The 19,165-nt window shown below is 54.7% G+C and overlaps 1 protein-coding gene across 1 annotated transcript; it reads left to right on the forward strand.

Moving 5' to 3' along the window:
- The first annotated feature begins 717 nt into the window (after window positions 1-717).
- Window positions 718-17,262, forward strand: Grk6 (G protein-coupled receptor kinase 6). Its single transcript, XM_032884622.1, has 16 exons — window positions 718-941; window positions 4,535-4,630; window positions 5,504-5,616; window positions 5,710-5,787; window positions 6,137-6,237; window positions 6,496-6,588; window positions 6,688-6,751; window positions 6,871-7,011; window positions 7,299-7,489; window positions 8,200-8,237; window positions 8,324-8,413; window positions 9,405-9,613; window positions 9,693-9,830; window positions 15,155-15,292; window positions 15,375-15,509; window positions 16,143-17,262. The coding sequence occupies exons 1-16, from the start codon at window positions 890-892 to the stop codon at window positions 16,194-16,196; spliced, it is 1,731 nt and encodes a 576-aa protein (XP_032740513.1). The 5' UTR covers window positions 718-889; the 3' UTR covers window positions 16,197-17,262.
- Window positions 17,263-19,165: the final 1,903 nt, after the last annotated feature.

The raw sequence follows: 19,165 nt of genomic DNA on the forward strand, positions 1-19,165 counted from the left end.
CAACGACTTGGGGTGGCAGTGCTGCCTTATAAGGCAGCAGAGGCCGAAGGCGCCGGACGGGTGGGAGGGGAGAAATCACAACATCCGGCTGCGGGGGCGGGGTGCGGGGTGCGGGGTGCAGCTAGGCTGGAGGCAGGCGCTGCTGGGAAGGCGATAGCCTCCTTCGGTCCTCTGCTCGCTTTAGATGTGCGCCCTTCAGAAGCAGCTGACCCAAGGGACAACGGCAGGACACACATCCTAACCAAGCTACCTGCTAGCCCGTAGGATACACAGCGTGTCGGCAACAAAACCCTAGAAATCCCAACTGCGAACCAGAAACTCTGCCACGCCCCCACCTTGTCACCCAATCGGATCGCAAAGATGCACGGTTGACGCTTGCTTAATCCAATCGTTTGTTTGGCCTCCTGGGCGTGGCTCCCGAAAGGGCCCACCTCTGACTTCTCGGCAAAGGCTCGGCCCTAATTGGCAGCTCAGCCTCCTACGAAGGCCTAGAAATTCGAACCTGGGGGCCGAATCCCGCCCGCAGTCCAACCAGAAAGAGGCGACGCAACGGGGTCCACCCCCTCCCCGCAGGGAGCGAGTTCCCGGCTCCGTGGGCGGGGTAGGAGAAAGAGGCTGACCAATAGTAGTCCGGCGCGGGGAGCGTCCGCTCGTCTATTGATTGAGCCAAGTAAACAGAGGGCGGGGCGGGGCGGGCGCCGGTGGCTCGGGAGGGGCGCAGAGTGCGCGGCGGGCGGCGGCGGCCGGGGAGGCCGGTGAGGCCCGGGAGGCCGCGGCGCGGTCAGTCGAGCCGAGCCGAGCCGAGCCGCGCCGATCGCCATCGGCCCCGGCTCTCGTGGGCGGTCCCGGCCGGCGGCGCGGCCTGGCGGGCCGGGCGGCGCTGCAGCCCATGGAGCTCGAGAACATCGTAGCGAACACGGTGCTACTCAAGGCCCGGGAAGGTGAGGCCAGGCAGGCGGGCGGCCAGGCCCGGGTGCGGGGATCGCGGGTGCGCGACCTCCGAGCTCCAATGAGGTGGCCGGGCCCCAGCTGCCCTCGTGCCCTGGAGTCTGCACCCGGACCCTTAAGCGCATACATGAGCCCTTCCGGCCCTCCGCATCTGCCCCCGGAACCCGGGGCCCAGGAGGGGCGGGGGTCGCTCCATGAGCCTCACGCCGGGTGTGGGGGTGATGAAGGAGAAAGGGAAGGAAGAGAAAATGTGGGACATGAGCCCCCAGGAGAATGCGTATGAGGCCTCTTCTAGGTGAGAGGCAGGAAGGTGCCCCACGTGCCCCAGGCCCAGATGCTCTGAACAGCACAAAGTTGTTAATCTATAAAGATTGGAGAATGAATGAACCGAGCCTTTGCATAGACAACCCAACCGACGGTGTGGGGGGACTTCTGGGTACACACACATTACCACAGAACCACCATTCACCTGGAGCTTCTGGATACTAAGAACGGGTGAATGGGTAGCGCATTTTGCATTCAGCAAGGCTGTGACCTGTTAGGACAGATGCACAAAGAAATAAATGGGAGACGAACATACTGGGCTATTAGGACTGAAGGTTAAAAGCCTGCTTACTGTGTGCGCGCACATGGATATGCTGCCGAGTTGCTCTTCATTGGTTTCACTCGACTTGTTATTTGGCACCTGCTCTATGGGTCCTAGGTGACTAGAGCCAGGTCTTAAACTCACTGCTGCTGTCACTTGAGCGACATAAACATCAGACACCTGTACTGCCCTACTCTGTCCAGGGTGCTGGGGGAACCAACACCAACAAGATTTTTCTTTTTGGAACTCCAAGGAGGGAGGGACACGGTGACAACTTTCCACTTTTTGATGGGTTTCCATGCCGACAGAGCCTTCCTTCGGCCTCACTGTTCTATATCAGGTGATAGGTGGGAAACTGAGACTCCGACCAGAGACTGGCCCAGGCTCAGGCAGATACCCAGTAGAGCCTACGGGAAGCTCAGAGAAGCCCCCCAGTGTGGTGCAGTCCCCGATGTCCTCTGCCTACTCAGTGCATGTCACACCCAGAGAGGTGTTGCCTGGAAATGGGATGGGTAGGCTGGGTCCTTAGTGCCCAAGGGAGGCTATCTTATCTCCTGTCCCTTATCAAGTTCAGGGGCTGGGCCTTCCTCTCAGCCTCTGGGGGCATCTGCCGATTCCGTTCTGCCTCGTCATCCAGCCAGCCGGGGAGGAGGGGTAAGGAGAGCCAAGGCCAGGCCTCACTTCCTAGGGCTAGCCAATTCGGGCCTCAGCCCCACTGAGGGCATTGCCTTGCTGGGCCAGACCCGGTAGGCACCTTTGCATAGGTGGACATTGCTAGATCCTGGCTGAAGACTAGTGCCTCCCCTGGAGGACCTGTGTCCTGGACTGCCTGTGACAGCCCTGTGCACACCTGCGTGGCCTTTGAGATGCTTTCTTCCACTCAACATCGTTCTTCATTTTACATAGACATTTTAAGCAAAGCATCCTTGCCGTGGGATCTTCTAATACCCATGGACTGGTTGTGTCAGAATCATTTCACAAAACAGCTGGCAGCGTGGGGCCAGCTGTCCAAGTGGCCAGAGACCCTCAGCAGATAGGAAACCTGGTCTATGTGTATGCAGCTGGCTTTATTTTGTGGATTCTGTTTTTGAGATGGTCTCACCATGTATATATATGTAGATCAGGCTGGCCTCGAACTCAGAGATCTATCTGCCTTTGCTAGGACAAAGCTTGGTTGACGTTTAATGAATGCGAATCATGTAAACGAACTTGAACTTGAGAACTGGGCTTGAGTTCTGAATCCGTTGCCCAGAGCCTAACTAGTGTGTAATCTCGTTAGGTGGGATGACCTTTGGGGTGTGTCCCCTCACTTGGGTTTTCTTCCTTTCCAAGGTGCCAGAGGCATACAGGACGAGGGCAGGGTAGGGTGGAGAGGAGCCCCACAGGTTGGCAGCCAGTTCTAGGATACGATATTTGCATGTGACTTTTTGCTCTTGCTTTGATACAGCTGGGAGGGGGGGGAGGAGGAAGTAACTGTTGGGGGGGGGGGAGGCAAGAAAATGTAGGGTTGGGTGGAGGACCTGAGGTGGAGGGAGAAAGGGAGGAGCCCCCTCTGGGGAGGCTTTGCCATAGGTTAGGGACTTGGAGGTTTCTTGCTCACTTGCAGTGAGGCAAGAAGGGTTGTGGGGCACATGGGGTGCAGGCTGTGGCAGGGCCACCAGAGGGTTTCTCAAGGGGACAGTGTAGTACTTCCTCCTTCCTCGGGGAGCCCAATCAGGGACCAAGCCGTGACCTTTTCCCAGAAGGCAGCTCCTCCTCCCCCTGCATCATTTACAGATCGGATAGAGGCAATGCTGGGGAAACTGAGGCCAGGCGAGGGAAGTTGATTGCCTGAGGTTGTCGGTGAATTGGAGCCAGGTCTTAGCTCTTTCTACAGCCCTACCGAGAGCTGGACGCGGTGTTTCCCGCTCACCCTACAGTGTCATGAAAATTGGGTGGAGCCGGGGGATGCAGTGATGGCCGGAAGTGTACACTGGCGATTCGGGTCCAGGAGGCTGCAAGGCTCAGGCTCCTCCCATCGTTCTGAGTGTGTCATCCCAAAGGCACCAGTGGGCCCCACTCTGACGTGCTCCGTTTGCCTGCCTGCCTGCCTGCCTTTGGTTCTTTGAGACCGTGCATCTGTGGACCAGGCTAGCCTCCCTCTCACAGAGGCCCACCTGTCTCCACCTCCCAAGGGCTGGGACTCCTGGCTTTTTTTTTTTTTAATAGTTTTCATTTTCGGTTTCTCGTCTAGTTTGCTTATCTCACTACTTGTGCTGGTAGGGGTGGAGTTCCTGAAGCACACATTTAACCTGCCTGTTAGGCTCTGGAGACATCCCAGCCAGCTCAGCTAAATGAAACAAGGCAGGCATCAGTAAGGAGTGATAGGGCATCCTGAGTGCTGGCCCTCTGCCACCTGCTTGCTGAGGGCAGGGAGATAGTTCTGGTGCAGTGATTGGTGTTAGGAGTATGAGGTTGCTCAGATTGCCTCTGGTGTCTCACACATGTCCTGTATGACACAGGATCTCTAGCTGGCATGCCTTGGCGTCTTACATGACACCCTCGACTGTGGTAGCTTTGTCTACTTCCTTGTTTGTTTGTTTAAAGACCATGGTCTCACTATGTAGCCTGATTTTTCTGGAACTGACTTGTAGACCAGGCTGGCCTCAAACTCAGAGATCCACCTGCCTCTGCCTCCATAGTGCTGGGATTAAAGGTGTGCACCACACTGCCCGGCTTCTAGTCTACTTCCCTAACCTGTAGTCTTTCCTCTTGAGTTAGGGGAGGGAATGAGGCTGAACTTTTTGCCAAGATGTCATTGCTCATCCAAGGAGCCCTTAACACGGGTGTCCAGAAGGACCATGTGTGTTTGTAGAATGTGAGGAAGAAGCCCGAGGTTCCTCCCACAGCAGGCTTGGCCTTAACAGGGCCCTGAAGGCCTCTGTGCTCCATGATGGGGGAAGGGTTTGGAGGCTGGTGGCCCAGGCCTCCCATGAGACCCAGCTCCTGATTGCTCTGCAGGTGGTGGCGGGAATCGGAAAGGCAAGAGCAAGAAATGGCGCCAGATGCTGCAGTTCCCCCACATCAGCCAATGTGAAGAGCTCCGGCTCAGCCTTGGTGAGGCTGCCAGAGCGCACTGGGGGACCACCCATGAGGAGCCATCCCCAGGCGTTGCCTTGGCCACAGGGGTGCCGTGGGGGAGGGGTGTCGAGGAAAATTGAGACTTCGTAGTCCAGTTTCAGTTCCTGGGCCTGAAATGGGTAGAGGGTAGAGAACCGAGACTGACTGGCATCAGCAGAGTGGGCATGGGTAAGGGAGGAGTGCTGGAGGAGAAGAGAGACACTTGGGAAGGGAAGTTAGGTCTGGAGCACCAGTACTGTGCTTAGGAGCCTCACCTGGGCCAGACCCGAGGGTACCCATCAAAGCCAGAGCAGTGTGACAGCTACTTGTAGAAGGGCTCGCCCCAGTTCCTGCATCTTGGATGTGGATCTGAACAGTACCTAAGGTGGCCCAGTCCTCTGCTGATGGCTTGCATGTGCTTGGGATGGAGGCCCAGCTGAGCGCAGCGGAAGCCACAGCTTCCTCTCGCACTTTCACCAGGCCAGGCAGGCAACAGGTGTAAGCTTGGGCTGGCTGGGCTGGCTGGGCTGGGCCGGAACCTCACAGACCACACCCAACTCCAGAAGTGTGACAAGCAAGTCCAGGAGAGCACAGGGAAAGGAAAGGAGACCTGGTGTCTGGAGCCCAGACTCCTGGCTGCGTGGCACTGAGTTGAATTAATCAACTTCTCTGGGTCCCATAGCCCCCAAGTCACACTGGAATTACAGTGGCGCCCATCTGAAGATTGCAGGGAGGGTTCTGAAAGATGAGATAATGATTACCACTCTTTGGGGCTACAAGTTATTGGATTCCAGATGTGGGGGTATAGACCAGAGTACCCTACCAATGAGTCCTAAGTCTGTGACCAGCAGCTCCCTCCTCGGCCTGCAGAGCGTGACTACCACAGCCTGTGTGAGCGTCAGCCCATTGGGCGCCTGTTATTTCGTGAGTTCTGCGCTACGAGGCCTGAGCTGACCCGCTGTACTGCCTTCCTGGATGGGGTGGTGAGTGTCCCAGCCCAGCACTGAGGGCACGCAGAGGTCCTGCCCCACCCCCCAACCCCCACATCCGTCAAAGTTCTTTGCCTCTCCCTGCAGGCTGAGTATGAGGTGACCCCTGATGAGAAACGGAAGGCATGTGGGCGTCGGCTAATGCAGAATTTTCTGAGCCACACGGTGAGTGAGCAGTGACGGAGAGATGACAGCAGCAGGCAGGACCCAGTGACAACAGGCACCGAGTGACCACAGCCTGGGCACTGAGTGCCCTGGAGCTGTTCCAGGCAGCCCCAAGGGCATGTAGCCCAAGGGTTGGTTGGGCTGAGCTTGGGTCAGGCAGCTTGCCAGGGGCTGCCTTACCCTGCCTTAAGGGTCGGCAGAAAGGGAGGGAGTTCAGCAAAGAGGCAACTTGTACACTACCCACCCACAGCCACCCTTGGCATCCCCAGCCATCTGGCAGTGCTACCCCGGGAGTAGGCAGTTGTCCAAGGGAGTCCTCTGCATTGAGCTGTCTGTGGCATGTCCCTAGGGTCCTGACCTCATCCCTGAAGTTCCCCGGCAGCTGGTGAGTAACTGTGCCCAGCGGCTAGAGCAGGGACCCTGCAAAGACCTCTTCCAGGAGCTGACCCGGTAAGGCTCCGTGCACACAGGTCTGGAATTGTGCCAGGGAAGGGGCTTCTGCGGGCTCTGAAGTCTGTGACAAGCCCACGTGGTTTGAGTTTAGCAGTTGTCTCCGCCCCTGCTTCAGTGTGGATGCATGTCTCCTGCCTGCTCGGTGCCCAAGAAGGATGGTGCTTTGTGGCTGGCCATCATGTCAGGGAGGCCTGGGCCTTCAGCCTGAGAGTTGGGCTTGTTAGAGGCTCACCTGGAGACATCCTCTCTCAATAGGCTGACCCATGAGTACCTAAGCATGGCCCCTTTTGCCGACTACCTCGACAGCATCTACTTCAACCGTTTCCTGCAGTGGAAGTGGCTGGAAAGGTGAGCTCCTCCCAAGCTGGCCGGCGATTGGCCAGGTTGTAGGGCCTCGTGGCAAGCCCTGCTTGCGTAAATTCTTGTTTTTTTTACTCTTGCCTATAGGCAGCCAGTGACCAAAAACACCTTTAGGCAGTACCGAGTCCTGGGCAAAGGTGGCTTTGGGGAGGTAAGTGGCCACCTGGTGTCCTTGCAGAGTATGTTAGATTGGGTAGGGTAGGCCTGGCCCCTCCCACCTTCAGTAAGGGCACGGCTGGCCCCCATTTGTTCCTGTCCACCTGGCTGCAGGTGTGTGCCTGCCAGGTGCGGGCAACAGGCAAGATGTATGCGTGCAAAAAACTGGAAAAGAAACGAATAAAGAAGCGGAAGGGAGAGGCCATGGCTCTCAACGAGAAGCAGATCCTGGAGAAAGTGAACAGTAGGTTTGTAGTAAGTACACAGGAGCCCTCTCCCTTCCCTCTAGGTCACACTAGGCTACATTCCCCACCCACCAGGCTAAAGTCCCTCCCTGTTGCCTAAGGGACTGCCCTCTGCCCCGTCCCTTCCTGCCCTGGACAGTACCCAAGAAGGGTGGGGTCGGAGCGCTATTCCAGGCGCAGGAAGCCTGCTGAGCCCTAAGGAGTGGCACGCAGAAGATTGTTTGGGTGGCTGCCATTTGTACACAGGAGAGAGTGCCCTTGCGCACGCTCCTGAGAGTGTGGGTCTCCTGAGCACAGGTGAGCTTAGCCTACGCATATGAGACCAAGGATGCACTGTGCCTGGTGCTGACATTGATGAATGGAGGCGACCTCAAGTTCCACATCTACCACATGGGCCAGGCTGGCTTTCCCGAAGCACGTGCTGTCTTCTATGCTGCCGAGATCTGCTGTGGTCTGGAGGACTTGCACCGGGAACGCATCGTGTACAGGTAGGGTGGCACTTGGACAGCTGGCTGTTCCAGGCCTTGGTCCTTCCTGGATGGGGCAGCAGTTAGGCATGATGGTGGCGGCTCAGGCTGCTGGAGGTTTCTCTAACCACAAGCCAACACTGGCTCCACACAGACTCCCTCATGCTTGATAGAATTGTTAGGTTTCAGGATCCAGCCTGCTGGCCAGTGTGTGAATTCTGATTTTTGTCAGCCTTCTCTATGTGACTTTAAGCTAGTCCCTAGTCCCTGCTTCCAACATGAATTCTGTTTCTGGGAGGCCCTACTTCCTGCCTTGAAGGTGGGCTCAGCAGTAGAGAGAGCTCTGCTTGTGGTTAGGGGCGGAGCTTTCATTTGAGCCTCCAATGGCCCTCTGAGGGGTGGAAGAGTAGCCTCATGTGACAGAGAAGGTAGAATTGGCCACCAGGGGAAGGGAGCTTCAACATCACAGGTGAACAAGTCCAAGGATGACTTCCAGGGATCCCCTCTCCCCAGGCCTGTCCCCCCACTGGGTGGGAGTCCTCACTTCTTTGGGTTGAAGTCACTTTTCACTACCCTAGAAAGTTCCTGAGGTACTGGCTGCTGCCTGGGGAAAGCAGGGCTCTTCAGTCTCTCTCTATGCCTGAACCCAACAGGCACTTAAACTCCAAGATGTTGGCTCTGTCTGCCCTCCTGGAAAATGGGCGTCTGACCCTGTGTTTCTCTCCCCATAGGGACCTAAAGCCAGAGAATATCCTTCTGGATGACCATGGTGGGTGAGAAGGCCCAAGTGGGAGGTGGGGTGAGATGGGAAGGCTTGGCCCATCAGTGGACCCACCTGCTTCAATACCCGACTAGGCCACATTCGAATCTCCGACCTGGGCCTGGCTGTGCATGTTCCTGAGGGCCAGACCATCAAAGGCCGTGTGGGCACAGTGGGCTACATGGGTAAGTCCCTTGGGGGAGGGAGGGTGTCTACCTCAGAGTAGATAGATCGCCCATACCAACATTGTTACTTCTGTGTGTGTGTGTGTGTGTGTGTGTGTGTGTGTGTGTGTGTGTCGGGAGAGTAAGACTTAGACGCCACCATTGTGAGCCCTGCTATTCATTTGCTGGATGCTTATCACGCACCTAGGATTGAGTGAGCCTATGAGAGTAAAGGGGAACAGAATGCATAACCAGGGCCCAGTGTTCCCTGCATGGCCCGTGCTGGACAGCACGTCACTCATGGGGGACACAGGCATGGATACCTAGCCTGTGGACAGTGACCCAGTACAGTCTAGGCTCTCCAGACTCCATTTTGGGCGAGTCACAGCACTTTTCTGCCTTCTCTTTCCTACTGTAAAACCTCATCAGAGCTGCCTCCTGGAGGGCTTTGAGGTGAAAGGAGATGCTGAAGGGAGAGCCGTGCAGGAGCCCGGCTGCCGGGGCAGGTGGGAGGTAGCAGCCAGTGGGCGTTTTCAATCTCTTGTGAAAGCCAGGAGTTACAAATCAGTAGCTACATACACGGTCCTGATTTGGCATACGTTAATTTCGAAATTGAATTGTTTTTAGAATAATTTGAATTGATTGCCAGCATTTAACAAACTAAACAACTTAATGTAAAAAAAAAAAAAAAGCGGGGGGGTTCTTGGTTGGGTGTGTATGATGTAACAGAGTACATGCCTGACATTTGTGTGGCCCTGGGGCCAACAAACTCCAGCACTAGGAGCCCTCCCCCAAACACAGGCAGTGGGACGTGGAGTTCCTTGACGTGACCCTCCCCCTCGGGGTCACATCAGCTGTCTTGAGGAGATTTCTCATGCTGGCTGAGTCCCCCAGGCCAGCGGCACGCCTGCCTATCCAGAGGATGTTTGATTCTCTGGGTTTGGTTCCTGGGGCCCGAGGGCTCTCTGCTCCTCAGTGCCTGCCCAGCCCTCACTCCTGGTCCCCTGCCCAGCTCCAGAGGTGGTGAAGAATGAGCGCTACACATTCAGTCCTGACTGGTGGGCGCTAGGCTGCCTCCTGTACGAGATGATTGCGGGACAGTCGCCCTTCCAGCAGAGGAAGAAGAAGATCAAGCGGGAGGAGGTGGAGCGGCTGGTCAAGGAGGTGGCTGAGGAGTACACCGAGCGCTTCTCCGCACAGGCACGCTCACTCTGTTCGCAGGTACTGCAGGCCCGAGTCTTAGCTGGGGGAGCTGGGGTACCTCACCCATTCAGGTACCCTAACCTCTGCCCCTCTATAGCTTCTCAGCAAGGACCCTGCTGAGCGCCTGGGGTGTCGTGGAGGTGGTGCCCGTGAGGTAAAGGAGCACCCCCTTTTCAAGAAACTGAATTTCAAGCGGCTGGGAGCTGGAATGCTAGAACCACCTTTTAAACCTGACGTAAGTCCTGTCCTCCCTAATGGTCAGGCCGAACGGGGGCAGGATGGGATGGGGCGATGGGAGCAATGGCCAGGTTCCTGTCAGTGCAGATGTTGGAAAAATCCATCTAATGACTTGGGCAATCCCCACCCCCAATTGTACGTGTGTGAGCATTTGTGTGTGTGTGTGTGTGAGCATTTGTGTGCACGTGTGCGTGCGTGTGTGTATGTGTGTGTGCATGTGTGTGCGTGTGTGTGTGTGTGTGTAGATTGTGAAAATGAAAAAGCCCAACGTAATGTGGGTCTTAGTGTACCAGGTTAGGATGAGGGGTGGTCATGAGGCTGCTCCGGGAGCATTGAAGGAACTGGCTTCCTCTTTACTGTGATTGGTTAGCCTCTATGCTTCCACAGCAGGCGTCTTTCCCCAGGGAGTGGCATTGGTGACTTAGTGGCTCAGGCGCATGTCTTCTTAGCTAGCCCCTCAGTGGACACAGGGCAAGTCTTGTCAAGAATTTAAAGTGAAATTCTGAAAACTGCTCACTAAGGGTCTCACTGGACACCCACATCATAGTGCCTTGCTGGCCAGTGGGAATAGTCCACTTCCAGAAGCCAAGATGGTGGTGTCAGCAGGGGTACGGGGCTAACTGCCCCTCTGCAGGCAGAAATTACCCCTTCACGTTTTTATTTTAAAATATTTATCTTATTCTTAATTATGTGTTTATGTGTCTGTTTCTGTGTGGGTCTGAGTATGTCTATGTATGTGTCTATGTATGTGTGTGTCTGTGGGGTATGTGTATGTCTGTATGTCTGTCTGTGTCTGGGTACATGGATGGGAGTGCCGTTGCCACAGAGGCCCGAAGCTTCAGCCTCTCCTGGGAATGGAGTCACAGGTAATCGTGCACCTCCAGAGAGGAGTCACCTCGGATCCTCCACAGTGGCACTGCAAACTTCTAACCGCTGAGCCCAAGATGTCCCTTTTGGGAGTTTTACCCCTGAGCTCTGCATCTGGTGGGGTGGGCGCTCTGGAGGCCTTGTCCTCTAGACATCAGTGCCTAGTAGCAGAGACCCTGCTCAAGTGCACGTAAGTCTCTTGGGTCATTGGCCACACGTCTCTCCGGGCCATCCCTGGGGCTTTGTGCTGGGTTGCTAGGCCTCCACCTTGACTCTTCCACTTGTCTGTACAGAACTGAATTCCGGTTCCTCTGTAATGTCAAAGGAAAAGTTGTGATTGGCCAGGGTGGAGTTATATGCTTCCTCCCATGTGTTTGTGGACACAGGGTGTGATTGACAGATTGTCACTTGGGAAAGTCTTGAGCTGATAAGATCACCAGGTTGATGGCTGTCAGCCACGTGTGTATATGCATTTGACAAATCCCTGAGTGTCTGTCTGTCAGATCTTGGAGATGGTGAGATTCTTAGAGCCAGGCCTCTCCTCACGCTCTGATGGAGAGAGACACCAAAATAAACTAACACGCAAAGAGGGCTTTCAGGTAGTCCCGAGTCTGACAGGAAAAAGAGCAGGCTAAGAAGCCAGTGATTTGGGTGTTGGTCATCTCAGGCGATAATCTCTGAGAAGGTGATGCGTAAGCAGAACTGAAGGAGAGAGCCTTGCAAGACGAGAGGGCACGGGTATTGCAGGTAGAAGGGACAGACAGGCACCAACAGATGAGCCTAGAGCATGGAGACACCACCACGAGGCCAGTGTGTCTGGAGCAAGTCGGTGCAGAACAGTCCCAGTGAATGTCACAGTGTTCTAAGGAGGGCAGGAGACCTTTGGGTTTTAGCCTAATGTGAGGTGTGGAAATGGGTCATAAAGGATGAGTGTGAACTGGGGAGAGGCCAGTGAGGGGGCCTCTGAGTGACGGCTCACACGGTGGGCGGGCCTCTGAGTGACGGCTCACACGGTGCGGTGAGCATTGTCAGTGAGCTGGCACTTGAACTGAACAGGTGTGACTTCATCCCGCTGCCTCAGGCCGAAGCTGCTGCACAGGTTACTCTCACTGTCTGTCCATCGTCTAAATAGTCACTGCCTGTAGGTCATCTGCTCAAAGTTAGAAACTTAATGTTGGAACAGCAGATGAAAAAGCAAACAATGCTTTTATATTTTTAATTAAAAGCCATTACATGTGTATTCGTGTGTGCTTGTGTGCATGTGAACCTCTAGACCAGCACTTAACACTGTTGTGGGAGGATGGGGTGGGAGGGTCTCTCTGTAGCTCTGGCTGCTCTGGAACCCACTCTGTAGACCAGGCTGTCCTTGACTCGCAGACCCACCTGCTCTGCCTCCTGAGTGCTGGGCCCAGAGGTCTGCACCACTGTGCTCAGCTGACAATACTTTCTTTTTTTAAAGATTTATATATTTTATGTATGTGAGTACACTGTCGCTGTCTTCAGACACACCAGAAGAGGGCATCGGATCCCATTACAGATGGTTGTGAGCCATCATGTGGTTGCTGAGAATTGAACTCAGGACCTCTGGAAGAGCACTCAGTGCTCTTAACCGCTGAGCCATCGCTCTAGCCCACAGCAATAATACATTTTTAACAACTCTATTGAGATGAAACTCACAGTTAACCCATATAAAGTATGCAGTTCAATTAAAGTCACTACAGTTCAATTAAAGTCAGTGGCTGTCACTACAAAAGTTCAGAATGTTTTTACCAGCCCTTTCAGAACATAAGCAAACCTTGTGTCCATTAGGGTTCCGAATCCTTCCCTCCCGCCCCAGAAAGTCACAGCTATCTGTCTTCACCTAGTTTAGACGCTTCAGTTATGTGGGTGGATGTGGGCATGTTCAACACGGTCCTCTGTGACTGTCTTGCTAAGCATACTTTTAAGGTTCACCCATGTTGGAACATTCTTTTTTTTTTTTTTTTAGTATTTTATTTATTTAATGTATATGAGTACATTGTAGTTGTCTTGAGATACACCAGGATCTGTTATAGATGGTTGTGAGCCACAATGTGGTTGCTGGGAATTGATCTCAGGACCTCTGGAAGAGCAGTCAGTGCTTTTTTTTTTTTTTTCCAGAGCTGGGGACCGAACCCAGGGCCTTGCGCTTGCTAGGCAAGTGCTCTACCACTGAGCTAAATCCCCAACCCCGCAGTCAGTGCTCTTAACCCCTGAGCCATCTCTCCTGCCCATGTTGGAGCATTCTTAAAAGCCGATTAATGCTTAAAGCTATTATATGGATATACAATAAACCTTATTCCTAGTTGACCTAAGGGTATTTTTCTTTTCAGGGGCTGGGGCTATCAGAAATAATCCTGTCTACTTCTTTTGAGATGAGGCGCCATTGTATTGTCTTGTTCAGTTTTGAACTCACAGATTCAAGCATTCTTTCTGCCGCAGTATAGACATTGGCGTAACATTATGGAGGCATAAATGCTGTAATTGGTAGGGAGCTTTAGGTCTTTGCAGGTTCGATTTCACATGATGGTGGTGGTGATAATGTTACCGGTAGGTAGGTTGGTAGTTATGTATGTGTGCTGGGGATTGAACCCAGGGCCTGAAGCCTATTGAGTGAATGTTCTATCATTGAACTGCTCCTCTGGCCCCATGATGACAGTGTCTTAATTGACTTCCTTTGTGGTAAGGTTTTTGAAAAAAGAAAGTGGTCTTCAAATGCAGAGCCCCCTCCCAGCAGGAACTGGGAGGATGGTTGGTAAGACCGACTAGACATCCTAGAGTTGAGACTCCTCCAGTCCCCTTCCCACCCCAACCCCACACATAGCCAAGCAGGCCTGTGCAAGCAGAAGGCCAGGATAGCCCAGCACCATGTCTGGACACAGCCTGTCCAGTTGCTGCACAGTAAAGGGTCAGATCCTAGTCCACAGAGGTGAAAGGGTCATGGTCCTAGTCCACAGAGGTGAAAGGGTCAGATCCTAGTCCACAGAGGTGAAAGGGTCAGATCCTAGTCCACAGAGGTGAAAGGGTCAGATCCTAGTCCACAGAGGTGAAAGGGTCAGATCCTAGTCCACAGAGGTGAAAGGGTCAGATCCTAGTCCACAGAGGTGAAAGGGTCATGGTCCTAGTCCACAGAGGTGAAAGGGTCAGGTCCTAGTCCACAGAGGTGAAAGGGTCAGATCCTAGTCCACAGAGGTGAAAGGGTCAGATCCTAGTCCACAGAGGTGAAAAGGGTCAGATCCTAGTCCACAGAGGTGAAAGGGTCAGATCCTAGTCCACAGAGGTGAAAGGGTCATGGTCCTAGTCCACAGAGGTGAAAGGGTCAGATCCTAGTCCACAGAGGTGAAAGGGTCAGATCCAAGTCCACAGAGGTGAAAGGGTCAGATCCTAGTCCACAGAGGTGAAAGGGTCATGGTCCTAGTCCACAGAGGTGAAAGGGTCAGATCCTAGTCCACAGAGGTGAAAGGGTCAGATCCTAGTCCACAGAGGTGAAAGGGTCAGATCCTAGTCCACAGAGGTGAAAGGGTCATGGTCCTAGTCCACAGAGGTGAAAGGGTCAGATCCTAGTCCACAGAGGTGAAAGGGTCAGATCCTAGTCCACGGAGGTGAAAGGGTCATGATCCTAGTCCACAGAGGTGAAAGGGTCAGATCCTAGTCCACAGAGGTGAAAGGGTCATGATCCTAGTCCACAGAGGTGAAAAGGGTCAGATCCTAGTCCACGGAGGTGAAAGGGTCAGATCCTAGTCCACGGAGGTGAAAGGGTCAGATCCTAGTCCACAGAGGTGAAAGGGTCAGATCCTAGTCCACAGAGGTGAAAGGGTCAGATCCTAGTCCACAGAGGTGAAAGGGTCATGATCCTAGTCCACGGAGGTGAAAGGGTCAGATCCTAGTCCACGGAGGTGAAAGGGTCAGATCCTAGTCCACGGAGGTGAAAGGGTCAGATCCTAGTCCACGGGGGTGAAAGGGTCAGATCCTAGTCCACGGAGGTGAAAGGGTCAGATCCTAGTCCACGGAGGTGAAAGGGTCAGATCCTAGTCCACAGAGGTGAAAGGGTCATGATCCTAGTCCACAGAGGTGAAAGGGTCAGATCCTAGTCCACAGAGGTGAAAGGGTCAGATCCTAGTCCACAGGGGTGAAAGGGTCAGATCCTAGTCCACAGAGGTGAAAGGGTCAGATCCTAGTCCACGGAGGTGAAAGGGTCAGATCCTAGTCCACAGGGGTGAAAGGGTCAGATCCTAGTCCACAGAGGTGAAAGGGTCAGATCCTAGTCCACAGAGGTGAAAGGGTCAGATCCTAGTCCACAGAGGTGAAAGGCCTCCGAGACAGCAGAGTGCCGGGCTTAGGAATGTGTGGGCTCCACGCTGCTCTCCAGACCAGGGAGCTGCCAAGAGTGGCTGAGACTCCAGCCCTCCTGACTCCTGCCCGCCTCTCCACCCTTAGCCCCAGGCCATTTACTGCAAGGACGTGCTGGACATTGAACAGTTCTCCACAGTTAAAGGTGTGGATCTGGAGCCCACAGACCAAGACTTCTACCAGAAGTTTGCCACGGGTAGTGTGTCCATCCCCTGGCAGAACGAGGTAGGGCTTATCCTGGGAATGGGGTGAGGTCCAGGTAGGGCACCCCTGGGGCGAACTCTCACGGCTTCTTGTTCCTGGCTAGATGGTGGAGACTGAGTGCTTCCAGGAACTAAATGTCTTTGGGCTAGATGGGTCCGTTCCCCCAGACCTGGACTGGAAGGGCCAGCCCACTGCACCCCCCAAGAAGGGATTGCTACAGAGACTCTTCAGTAGACAAGTAAGTCCTAGCAGTGCCTGACGGGTCCCAGCCTGCTCCACTGGGATAGCGGGTGGGAGGCAGAGCCGGTGCACGCCTGCCCCGGGAGTGGGCATCTTCCAGTGGTGCCTAAGGTGCCTCATTCCTGCCTGCCCCTCCGACCCCCCCCATGCCTGGCTGGTCTCATGGCCTCTTTTCTCTTTCCAGAGGTGAGCAGTGTGGGCTCCTCATGGGTTGGCCTTGCTGCCTGACTGTGGGGAGCCCCAGGCAGCCCTTCCATGGCAGAGGCGAGATGTAGGCGAAAGAAGTCTGGTGTCCACCTTACCCGTTCCCTCCCTGCTGCTTGCCTCCCTGCACCCTGACCCCTTCACGCTGCTAACCTTGCTTAGCAACTGTCCCCTTGTGCCCGAGTCTGTCCAGGGGGATGGACAGAGGCCTTACTCTGACAGATCCCGGGAGCTCCCTAGTCTTACTTCAATCTGTCGCCAGAAAGCTGTACCCTGACGCCACCCGTGTTTGGCCGAGCTGCTGCTCTAAGCCTCTTGTGGGAAGCCCACGACCCTGTCTGGGCAGGACACTGGCCTTGGTCAGCCCTGATGGTGACTAATGGCCGTGCTGTGCCTCTCTCCCTTCATGTCTTCCCTGTCCCTCCAGGATTGCTGTGGGAACTGCAGCGACAGTGAGGAAGAGCTCCCCACCCGCCTCTAGCCCCCAGGCCGAGGCCCCCATCGGCGGCTGGCGGTAGCAGCTACTCTCAGTGACGTTGACAGTTTTGCACAGTGCTGTTCCCAGTTGTCCACGCCAGTCGTGGTCTGTGGAACACAGCCGGAACTGTCCCCAGTGTCCTCCGTTCCTCAGCCACTGGCCCAGCTGAGTTTGACGAGGCCTGGGCCATCTTGGGACAAAGGTGCGTCCCTTCAGCTCCTCTCTGTGGAGCTCGGGGCTTTATGTGTTTATGTATTTGTACGAATGTATATAGCTACCAGAGCGTTCTTAACTCCACCCTGGGTCTGGCACCCCAGGGCAACTAGCCCTGGCCAGGAGAGCCAGGAGCTGGCAAGAGGAACCAGTGCCAACCTCCAGGCTAATGGGGCCCAGTCCAGATGAGCAAGCAGAGCATGGGCCAGGTCAGACCTCTGACCACAGCATTGCTCCGGCCACCATCAGACTCCAAGTGAGACTCGTGCCTGTCTGTTGTGGACTGAGGCCACCACGCTCCAGCTGCCCAATGCTTTCATTCTGTCTCAGCGTTTGTCAGAGCTGGAGACGGGGGCTTTGTGTCCTCCGGGCCTGGGTCACAGTGTGACCGCAGACTGAGCTGACGGGGACCTATCACACCACTGCCCCAGATGGGTCGCTTTCTGCCTTCCAGCTCCCAGAGCACATTGGTCCTTATTCTGGGTCATATCCAGGCCATAAGAGGGGTTAGAATTAGCCCTCCAACATTCCAGAATCCCTCATAAAAGTAGACATGTGCCCAGCAATAATCCACTCTTCCTGTGTGTGCCTGCGGGAGGCGGGTGTGAGTGTATATCATTGTGTGAAGAGAGTAGGGTAAGGCTGTGCCTAAGCCCCAGACCCTAGCCCTAGCCTTTCCCAGACTGTGATGGCTGTCCTGATGCTAGTAAGGACAGCACGGGACCATATGGCCCTGGCGTTTCCATGTTTAAAGCCAATGTAAGCTGCCATGTGTCTATGACCAATGTGAGCTGCCATGTGTCTGTGTGAATACAGTCTGAGCACAAGGCTGGCCAGCCACCCCTGCTGCCTCTTTTTATTTCCGGTGTTTCAATGATTCTTCCTATTTCTTGCACCTGCTGAAGCATTGGAGGCAGACCTGTAATGGGACTGGGGCAACCCTTCCAAAGCCCAGGAGTGGGACTAGGGGCAGCCCTTCTAAAGCCCAGGAGTGGGACTAGGGGCAGCCCTTCCAAAGCCCAGGAGTGGGACTAGGGGCAGCCCTTCCAAAGCCCAGGAGTGGGACTAGGGGCAGCTCTTCCAAAGCCCAGGAGTGGGACTAGGGGCAGCCCTTCCAAAGCCCAGGAGTGCTCAGGACTTTGCAGGCAACCAAACCTTGTGTAGTGATTGAGTCACTGCTTTTCCACTGCTAGGTGGGACACGGCCTTAGATACCAGTTTGGGTATGTGTGTGACTGCTAGAGAGGTGGTCTTTAGGCTTTCTGAGGTCAGAGAGGCCTTGTAAACTAGGGAGTGGCCTGGAGGGGCAGGTGGGAGCTGTTGTTAGAAATCCCTGCCCTGAGTTAGTGATACACGGACCTGCTGTATGTCCATTCTGACCTGGCTCACATGCATGAGATCCAGGCCTCTCTTCTCTTAAAAGTGTGGTGGGCAAAGAGAAGAGGTGATTGAGAGGTGGCGGTGATGTAGGCCAGCCACCTAAGTCAGAGAGTTCCTGAAGTTAGAGATGGCCAGGTCCTGAAGCAGTCACCTGGAAGTCAGGAATTGGCAAGAGCGTTTGGGGGGCGGGTGTTGGGGAAGGCTATCTGTGCAAATTTTAGGGACCAAGAGCTGTTTAGCCACAACTTTCTACCAGCCTCTACAAACTCCTAGGATCCTTATCTTCCTGAGTCCCTGATACTACCTTGCCTGTGAGCTGGGCGTCAAGTACTAAGAACACAACAGTCCTAGGTACATGTCCTAACCTGGCAGCTTCTAGCTGACTCTGCAGAGGCCCTTTCTTGTCTGAGGACACAGTTCCCTTGCATCTCAGCTGTGAGAATGGAAATGAGCAGAGAGCAGTCAGTCTGTGCTTCCCAGGCTGGTCTGGAACCTACTCTGTAGGCTGGCCAGACTGGCTTCAGACCTGGTTCTCCTGCCCTCTGTGCGGCCTTAGGAGCGTGTGCGTGTACCTCATGCCAGGTTTAAGCAACACCTGTCTTAAGAACTGCCAACAGTGTCTTCAGCATGGCCTTCTAGCACATCGAATGTTCGCTAAAGCTTCTGTCCATGAGAATGAAATAACGGGCTCCAGGTTTTTTCATTGGTAGAAAAGGAGCCGGATGAAGACAAGGTAGGCAAGGATGAGTGGGCACCAAGTGGTGCCGTGAAGGGCTCTGCCTGCTGCTGGGTCCAGACTCCAGAACCTGCTTTGGGCTAGGAGGCGTCCAGGGGCCCATTGTCTAAGGTTAGGCTTACCTTAAAGCCTTCCTGATGTTTCCCAACAAGACTGTCAAAGTCCACTCCCTACCCAGCTCTGTGGTGAGAGTCAGGGACCCGGATGGAGATGAGCTCCCTGCCAGCTTGGAGCTCATCTGGTCCGCAGGAGGTATGGGAACAGCAGCACTCGGTGTGTTCAGCACCATGGCGGACAGGGCTGAACGGAAGGCATGACACTAAACTGCTGAGGTTGGTACTTCGCAGGACTGGCCGTCTGTGCCCAGGCAGAGCCGGACAGACAGCTGAACTTAGGATGGGAAAAGACTGGTTGCAAGATACAGTCAACTTTGGAGGTGCAGCCCGTTTTGAGAGCTATAATGCGTGGGCTCTGCTGGAGGCTGGGAGGGTCCCTGAAGGGTGTTGAGGACCTGCCCTACCTTACACTAAAAGCACCCTAATATAACTTGGGCAGACCATGCTCTACTATTCCCATCAGTGTGCGCTAGGTGGTGATGGGCTTACACACCACACACACACACACAGCATGTGGGCATAGCCCAG

The sequence above is a fragment of the Rattus rattus genome, chromosome 14 (assembly GCF_011064425.1).
Source record: "Rattus rattus isolate New Zealand chromosome 14, Rrattus_CSIRO_v1, whole genome shotgun sequence".
Taxonomy (NCBI): domain Eukaryota; kingdom Metazoa; phylum Chordata; class Mammalia; order Rodentia; family Muridae; genus Rattus; species Rattus rattus.

Excerpts from the sequence above, each read along its gene's own strand:
- Grk6 (XM_032884622.1), top strand. The coding sequence starts at position 890 with ATGGAGCTCGAGAACATCGTAGCGAACACGGTGCTACTCAAGGCCCGG. Across the intron at positions 7,012-7,298 it reads AAGTGAACAGTAGGTTTGTA|GTGAGCTTAGCCTACGCATA; the intron begins GTAAGTACACAG and ends TCCTGAGCACAG. Across the intron at positions 8,238-8,323 it reads TATCCTTCTGGATGACCATG|GCCACATTCGAATCTCCGAC; the intron begins GTGGGTGAGAAG and ends ATACCCGACTAG.